The sequence below is a fragment of the Cibotium barometz genome, chromosome 57 (assembly GCF_041138505.1).
Source record: "Cibotium barometz isolate CiBa-2024 chromosome 57, ASM4113850v1, whole genome shotgun sequence".
Taxonomy (NCBI): domain Eukaryota; kingdom Viridiplantae; phylum Streptophyta; class Polypodiopsida; order Cyatheales; family Cibotiaceae; genus Cibotium; species Cibotium barometz.
The window spans coordinates 19,417,082-19,426,130 of record NC_141102.1 but is presented as its reverse complement, the minus strand read 5'-3'; the positions used below and the strand labels follow the sequence as shown (position 1 = coordinate 19,426,130).

Genomic DNA, 9,049 nt, shown 5'->3' with positions numbered 1-9,049 from the left:
CGCCCACCAAGTAGGCGAGAGGAGAAGTACGCTCACAAACATGGCCTTGTGGCCTTGTTTGAGATGCTTGAAGAAGAAGGAGAGACTGTCAATTGGGAGGCATTACCATGATGTAAGATGACCTTCAAACTAATGAAATATGATCAAAACATTCTTGAGTATTAATGTTTAATTTAATTTCTTGTTTGTCGATTAGGAAAATATAAAAACGAGCACGGTTGTTTTTGTGCTCTATTTTAGACAGAATGGTGCTGTCTGTTTGCTGTTGTTGATCCTGCTCATTGCAGGCAGCTAGGCAACAACCAGGCAGCACTATTCTGCCCAAAAAAAAAATTTTGCTACAGCGTCGGTATATACCCCGGTACTGACGTTGGTATATGCATTGGTATATATCTCGGTATTTTAATCGGTATATACCCCGGTATTCACCCCGATATATAACACGGTATATGCACCGGTATAGACGCTGGTTTATGCGTCGGTATTACCCCCGGTGAGCGTCGGTATATGCACCGGTATAGACGTCGGTATTTCTACCCGACGCTTATACCGACGCTGTGGTTCTGGCACTTATACCGGCGCTTATACCGATGACGGGGCTTTTTTAGACCCCGTTAAATAGCGCCGGTATAAGCGCCGGTATTAGTCTAGACCAAACTCATCACCTTACCGAGACTACTACATATTAGCCTAATACCGGGGCTTGTACCGGCGCTATTTAACGGGGTCTAAAAAAGTCTCGTCATCGGTATAAGCGTCGGTATAAGTGCCGGTATCGTAGCGTCGGTATAACTGTCGGGTGATAATACCGGCGCATATAACGGCGCCTATACCGACGCTAACCGGGGATAATACCGACACTTAAACCGGCATCTATACTGGTTTATATACCGACGAATATACCGGCGTCTATACCGGATTATATACCGAGGCGTAAACCGGCATCTACACCAATGTATATACCGACGCTGATACCGGGGCATATACCGACGCTGTAGCAGAAATTTTTTTTTGGGCAGAATAGTGCTGCCTGGCTGTTGCCTAGCTGCCTGCAATGAGCAGGATCAACAACAACAAACAGACAGCACCATTCTGTCTACAATAGAGCACAAAAACAACCGTGCTCGTTTGCATATTTTCCTGATCGACAAACAAGAAATTAAATTAAACATTAATACTCAAGAATGTTTTGATCATATTTCATTAGTTTGAAGGTCATCTTACATCATGGTAATGCCTCCCAATTGACGGTCTCTCCTTCTTCTTCAAGCATCTCAAACAAGGCCACAAGGCCATGTTTGTGAGCGTACTTCTCCTCTCGCCTGCTTGGTGGGCGATTCATGGCCAACTCCTGCACACACGATTAACAATTATAACTTTTAAAAAATCAACATTTAGCCCACATACATACATTTAAATAAATAAAATTGCTACAAACACTTACGAATTCATGGCGCATGGTTTCGTAACCACCACTCCCGAGATGAGAAGCCCCTACTGTTTGGAGTCTTGCCCTTGCCGCCTCTCTTTGTTGTTGAAACCTGTCTGGTGTCTCGGTGAGCTCCTGAGCAATGGCTACCCACTCCCTGTCATCTAGCCAAACAGGTTTCTCCTTCCCCTCTCTGAATGCGTCCCTCGCCTCTGACCTACGATGCCCCATCAAAATGCGAGCTGTATACTGTATCCACTCATTAGAGACGACATTCATAGGGTCAGATGGCTGGAACTCTTGCTTTATCTTTGTGTTTATATAATTTTTCTTCCCCTTGTCTTGCTGATCCCATTTAGTCATGACAGAGTCATGAAACTGTATAGTGCACAATTGTCGAATGCGTGTCTTCATTGCCTTCCCTGCACTATCCATTATTGGTGCCCCATTCCTAATTGTGTAAATCTTGCTGTTGTCATGGTCATGTGCACCCCAGGGAGTGGAAGGTGACCCTATGGGTGTGCTATCAACAGATGAGAGCGAAGGACGACGCTCACGTGGTGGTGGTGTCACAGCATCTGTGGCACTACCACCACAACAACCTCCCCCTGAAGACCTACTACGTGAGTGCCGTCTATGTGAAGAGGTGGTAGATCGAGCTGTAACAGGAGTGGAAGGCTGTGTGGTATGAGGTGTGGGAGCTGCTGTCGTACCCACGGGTGTGGGAACTGGCGTCGGGAATCCAGATGGTGAGGCAGATGTCCCTGCTCCAGAACCCCAATAACTCTGAGCCATGGCTCTCTGCTCTGGAGTCATGGACGAAAGAAAACCATATAACTGCTGGGGACTCATGCCCTGCGGTGTAGGATTAAATGAGAAATCTGGACTGTAGTCGTAGGGCGGTGAGTCACCCATGGCCTGTTGGACAAAAAACCATATGACAAACTTGTACGGAATGAAAATTACACGGTAAACAATGAATGAAAGAACCATAAGATAAACATTAACAATGATAAACAACATTGGTAAAACTATATCAACTTGCTTCTACAGTAGTGATTATGATGGTAAACATTAACAATGGTAAACAATGAATGGACCTTCAATGTCATAAAACCATTACAAATATGTCATAACTATTTGCATAATCATTAAGATACATCATTTTAAAAATCATTATCTATTCTATCATCCTCATTAAGATCAGTAGCCCCAAAGAGATCTATGTCTATGTACATTTCAGCATCCTCATCATTAAAAGTCCCTTGATGAAGGATGTCTTCATCATCTATGTCTTCTTCCTCAACTTGTTTTTCAGCTTCCTTGGTTTGCACCTCTTCATTTGGATCTTGCTCTAGTTCCTTCTCTTCATTTGCTTGCTGCTCTTCATTGTTGATATCGGCTTGTTCTTGCTGCTCTCCATTACCCTGTGCATCCACATCACCCTGTTGTAGCTCAAATTCTTCAAAAATTTGCTTACTGCAGGGGGCGACTTGAACCACAAACAGCCAGCGTGGATCTTTTGGATCCGCTTTAAAGACAACCTGCTCACAATGCTCTGGGCGCACAAAAGTATCTTGCTGATCGGTCCATACCTTTGTGGAGTCCACTTGGATGAGGCCACTCTTGTCTCTACGTACAGTTGCATGTGACCCATTCATGATTACCTTGAACCACTTCACATCAAAGATAAACAACTCAAAACTTCTGAAGCCAACCTTCAATATATCTTGAATGGTTCCAAAGTAATCAAGCATTCCAGTAATTGTGTTATCATCACTTGCACTTGCACGACTTTCTTGAACAAACTGTGCTGTGACACCACAATCAAAGGTTGCTCTTCTTTGGTCTATTCATTCTACTCGAAAATGACGTCCATGTGACCAAAACGCCCCATATTTGTGATACTACAAATAGCACAAAAAGTTTGTTGATGGAGAATCAAACACAGAGACATGTAGAGAAAAAAATGAGAGACATGTAGAACTTAAACACTTACATGCCAATCGCATCCTTTTGTAAGCTCCTCCTCCTCCTCTGTTATAGGTAAACCAGCACGTTTGGCTTCTAAAATTGTAGCTTCTAGCCATCTACCTGTGGGAAAGTCCGGAAGAGCTTGCATACCTTCTGGATATGGGAGATTTCTTGTAGTGCGATTCCTTCTGAAACTTAAACGATCTTGTACTCGCTGTCGCTTGAGAGCTTCATATGTCTCAATCCACTTCTCCATTACATGAGAGTTCAAGATGCAAAATTTGTTGATTTTTTCTCTCAAAGTGCACCAATGACTCGCCTGTTGGACTCTTGAGACCATAGTCGAGGTATCTCTAGATCTGAGGAACTTAAATATTCAGTGATGTAAACAAGGGACTCTTGTATCAGCCACCCTTCTGACATACTACCCTCTGGGCAAGCCATTTGGCGAACAAATCCCTTTAATGTCTTCATAAACCTCTCCAAAAAGAACATCCATCTTGAATGGACTGTTCCAGCAACTGCAACCTCATCTACAACATGAACTAGCAGATGCATCTGGATTGTTAATAAACTTGTAGGGAAAAACTTCTCTACCATGCAGACTGCCTCTATGGAGTTTAAACGCGCTGTCTCCAAAGTGTCTCTCTTTATCTCTTTTGAAGAAATCCAGCGCACCAATGTGCCAATCTTATAGATAGTAGCTCTAATGTCTTCAGTGAGGCAATCTTTTATTGCTATGGGTAGCACAAATTGTAGAAACTTGTGCCAATCATGACTCTTGAGACCACTAAGATCATCATCCTTTGTAAATGCACTTTTCAAGCAATGCATACAACCTGTAGGAGTCCGAAACTCTGAAATTGTCCTCTTGACTTGTTGTTCCTCCATCTTGCTAAAAACCCATGGGGCTCTTGGAAGTAGTACCTTTCCATTGGGTCTAGTGCGAGCCCACAACTCTTGCATACAACCAATCTCTTCCAAGTCATCCCTTTGGCCTTTAGTATCCTTTTTTCCTGTCATGGTCTTCCACAGAATGTTAGCTACATTCTTGAAAATATGCATCGGGTCAAGCAAATGGTTTATAAGGAGATCACCCCAATAGGGGAGTTGGTGAAAGATAGAGAGCCTCTTCATCCCAGGACATGCCAAGTTGCCACATTCCTCCCATTTGATCTTCCAATCGCTTGCCTTCAATGCACTTGGAGGAGGTCTTCCTAGATTACCATCCCCCAATTCATGATTTTCTGGAAGATACCTAACATGTCCTTGGTAGACATTCTTTCGTAATGCTTTTGAGTATCTTGAATCAAGTCGAGGACCACATACAGGACATGCATTGTAACCCGATATAGACAAACCTGAGCATTCTCCATAGCCAGGCCAATCATGCATTGTCCACATGAGAATACCTTGCACAGTTGTAAGTCTTTGGCCACTCTGCTGCTTTGACATGTCCTTCACTTCAATTCCGTTCCACAAGGTGCGTAACTCATCAATAAGTGGTGCCAAATATACATCCATGTTCTTCACCTTGTACTTTCCTGGAACTATTAATGAGAGCAACAGATGACCTTTCTTTATTGCTAACCATGGCGGAAGATTATAATTCACAAGGCAAACAGGCCATGTGCTCCATGAAGAGCTCCTTAAACCAAAAGGGTTTACACCATCCATTGCTAGGCCAAGACGGAGGTTTCTAGGTTCTTCCTTAAAAGCCGGCCATTTCTCTTCAATGTGTCTCCATGCGGGTGAGTCAGTAAGCACACGCATCACTTCATCTGTGGATCGAGTTGTGGCATGCCATGTCATCAAGCTTGCTATTGATTTGCACCTAAACATGCTTTTTATCCTTGGAATGATTGGAAAGTGCCTGAGAACCTTTACCGGGACAGCTTCCCCCTGAACATCTTCTCTATATCTGTTAGAGCCACAATGGGGACATTCTTGCAAATGCTCATATTCATGGCGGAAGAGGCAACAATCATTGCGACAAGCATGAATATTATTGTAATCCATGCCTATGGATTTCAATAACTTCTTCGCATCTGCACGAGATGGAGGCATCTCGTTGCCAGGGGGCAATATTTGATCTTTCAAAAGCCTGCAAGTATGGCAATATCTGATCGTTACTATTAAGATTTTCTCAAATACAAGTTGATAATTTAACATTTCAACAGTAGGTGTAATCTCCAAAAAAAGACCTTACTTGAATAGTTCAGTGACACTTGTATTAGACCATCCAAAAACTGACTGCAAATTTAGCATCGTAAGAGATGCACGCAATACAGATATGTTGGCACCATTGTATAATGGAAGGCGTGCAAGTTTACGCATGGCCTCTTCCTCTGGTTCATAATTTGACCGTTGAGAATGTCGTGGTTGATGATCTTCATGTTCATGCTCCTCGAAGAGAGCTTCTTGTTGCTCAATGAAGGCATCCAACATTTCTTCCATTGGACCTTCTTCCATTTCCTGACCTTCTTCCATTCCCTCGGGTGCTGTTAATTGAGCTCCATCTGTCACTCCCTCCTGCGATATCCTCATCCTTTGTTGGGGACGAGAATTCACAGGCGCAATGTTATCAAGATGCGGCTGCACACTTGCTTGGTTGTACGATTGAAACCGTAAATTTTGCAAGCGCTCCATTGGAAATATTCCAGCGTCATGAACATGCTCGTTGCAAATCCTTCGTTTTCGAAAGATTTGGTACTTACATCGCATGCATGGACACGCTATTCTCTCTTCAAGATTGAGAAGCTCCATCTAGCAGGATAACATGTATATGCAGCTCGTTAAACACAAATCAGCTTATCTCCTCTCCATACAAAATTAAATAGAATTTGAACAAGGATGGAGAGAGAAGCTATCTCTATTCATAAATAGCTGTTTATAAAGGCCTTATGCAATAATCTAAATGCATATTATAAGTATAAGCTTGCATAATAAGGCTGCAAGACTTATGCATAAGCTCTATGCATAAGCCTTATGCATAAGTCTTATGCATAAGCTCTATGCATAAGCCATATGCATAAGTCTTATGCACACGCTCTATGCATAAGTCTTATGCATAAGCTATATGCACACGCTCTATGTACAAGTCTTATGCATAAGCCATAAGCTCGGACCTAATCCCAAAAACCCTAGGACTGAATTACGGTTTTGTAAATTCCGCCAGAGTCTCCTTTGTAATTGGAACCAAATCTCAAATGAAAATGCAACTTCTTAAAACTTGTACGCAATACTCTTTGCATCCCACAATGTCATGAAAGATCATATGCATTTGCAATATCCACACAATATGACAGAAAAGGGGCCCCATTGCCCAAATGCATCCACAAAGTCGATGGTGAGGATTGTTGAGGACGCGCGTTGAAGCTTGCCGATCTCCCGGCCAAGCTCTTCTCACCCCTTCACCGAGTTTTCCTCCAAGGTGAAGGTTGAGGCCATTTCTTCACACCGGTGTACCTAATCCCCCTTCGTACCGCTTTACCAAGCAATCACGACACAAAGAGTTCAAGCCATTCTCCCCTTGGCCTCTCCAACCAATGCCAAGGTACCCTCACACATTGCTAGATTCTATAGAAACTTGAAGTGGTTGCAATGGTGAGTGTAGGTACAAAATGATGTGGATAATATCAAATGATAGAACAAGTTTGTTGGCTTACAAGTATTGAGCATGACTCATGCCCTTTTACAATTTAGAACTCAGCAATAAAGCATGGACTCATGCCTCAATCCATCATCCAAAAGCTCCAACACAAACCAACAATTCACAATGCCCTCACCATGGCATTTGCATAAGCATTTGTTAACCACAATCAAGGCATTTGCAATTGTATTTTAACAATCCCTTTCATATAAGCCTTATGCACATCCTCTATGCAATTACGCTCTATGTAATTACGCTCTATGCATAAGCCTTATGCACACGCTCTATGCATAAGCCTTATGCATAAGCTCTATGCATAAGCCATATGCATAAGTCTTATGCGTATGCTCTATGCATAAGTCATATGCATACGCTCTATGCATAAGTCTTATGCATACGCTCTATGCAAGACTTATGCATAAGCTCTAAGCATAAGCTCTATGCTATATGCCTTATGCACTATGCTAACCCTTAATCCCTTTCACATAAGCCTTATGCACACGCTCTATGCAATTACGCTTTATGCAATTACGCTTTATGCATAAGCCTTATGCACACGCTCTATGCATAAGCCTTATGCATAAGCTCTATGCATAAGCCATATGCATAAGTCTACCTGCGTACGCTCTATGCATAAGCCATATGCATAAGTCTTATGCATACGCTCTATGCATAAGTCTTATGCATACGCTCTATGCAAGACTTATGCATAAGCTCTATGCATAAGCTCTATGCTATATGCCTTATGCACTATTATGCTAACCCTTAATCCCTTTCACATAAGCCTTATGCACACGCTCTATGCAATTACGCTCTATGCATAAGCCTTATGCATAAGCTCTATGCATAAGCCATATGCATAAGTCTACCTGCATACGCTCTATGCATAAGCCATATGCATAAGTCATATGCATAAGTCTTATGCATACGCTCTATGCATAAGTCTTATGCATACGCTCTATGCAAGACTTATGCATAAGCTCTATGCATAAGCTCTATGCTATATGCCTTATGCACTATTATGCTAACCCTTAATCCCTTTCACATAAGCCTTATGCACACGCTCTATGCAATTACGCTCTATGCATAAGCCTTATGCACACGCTCTATGCATAAGCCTTATGCACACGCTCTATGCATAAGCCTTATGCATAAGCTCTATGCATAAGCCATATGCATAAGTCTACCTGCGTACGCTCTATGCATAAGCCATATGCATAAGTCATATGCATAAGTCTTATGCATACGCTCTATGCATAAGTCTTATGCATACGCTCTATGCAAGACTTATGCATAAGCTCTATGCATAAGCTCTATGCTATATGCCTTATGCACTATTATGCTAACCCTTAATCCCTTTCACATAAGCCTTATGCACACGCTCTATGCAATTACGCTCTATGCATAAGCCTTATGCACACGCTCTATGCATAAGCCTTATGCATAAGCTCTATGCATAAGCCATATGCATAAGTCTTATGCGTACGCTCTATGCATAAGCCATATGCATAAACTCTATGCATAAGTCATATGCATAAGTCTTATGCATACGCTCTATGCATAAGTCTCTTGCATACGCTCTATGAAAGACTTATGCATAAGCTCTATGCTATATGCCTTATGCACTATGCTAACCCTTAATCCCATCACCCAATGGTGTAATAAACATGATCTTGTTTTACGTACATGGATAATAGAGATTGCAAGCTTATTATAGGTTTTATGTATAGATATTAAATTAATCCTACGTGTAAGCTTACAAGAACCCAAAACTAACCCTAAACCATAAAACAAGGATGCAAAAATTCATAGAAAATAGCATAAACAAGAAAAATCGAAAGAGGATCTACCTCTTTTTTGCAAAGCTGAAGGAGAGGATTGGTGAAAGATTGGTGAGGTGAAAGTGATGCAAAACATAATATTAAACAAACTAATTAGTAAATTAAACACAAGAAAAAGAACTAATACAAAACCCTAAAATCTCTATGCATGCA

The 9,049-nt window shown here is 41.9% G+C and overlaps 1 protein-coding gene across 1 annotated transcript; it reads right to left on the bottom strand.

Moving 5' to 3' along the window:
• Positions 1 to 1,225: 1,225 nt before the first annotated feature.
• Positions 1,226 to 1,864, bottom strand: LOC147606530 (uncharacterized). The gene is made up of 2 exons (XM_086792224.1): positions 1,445 to 1,864; positions 1,226 to 1,351 (listed from the first exon to the last, which is right to left on the bottom strand). Exons 1-2 carry the CDS (start codon positions 1,862 to 1,864, stop codon positions 1,226 to 1,228), a joined length of 546 nt encoding a protein of 181 aa, XP_086648350.1.
• Positions 1,865 to 9,049: the final 7,185 nt, after the last annotated feature.

Bases quoted from the DNA above. Each gene is read 5' to 3' on its own strand.
- LOC147606530 (XM_086792224.1), bottom strand. From the start codon at position 1,864: ATGGATAGTGCAGGGAAGGCAATGAAGACACGCATTCGACAATTGTGC. The intron at 1,352-1,444 runs GTAAGTGTTTGT...TCGTGTGTGCAG, and splicing joins AAACCATGCGCCATGAATTC to GAGTTGGCCATGAATCGCCC.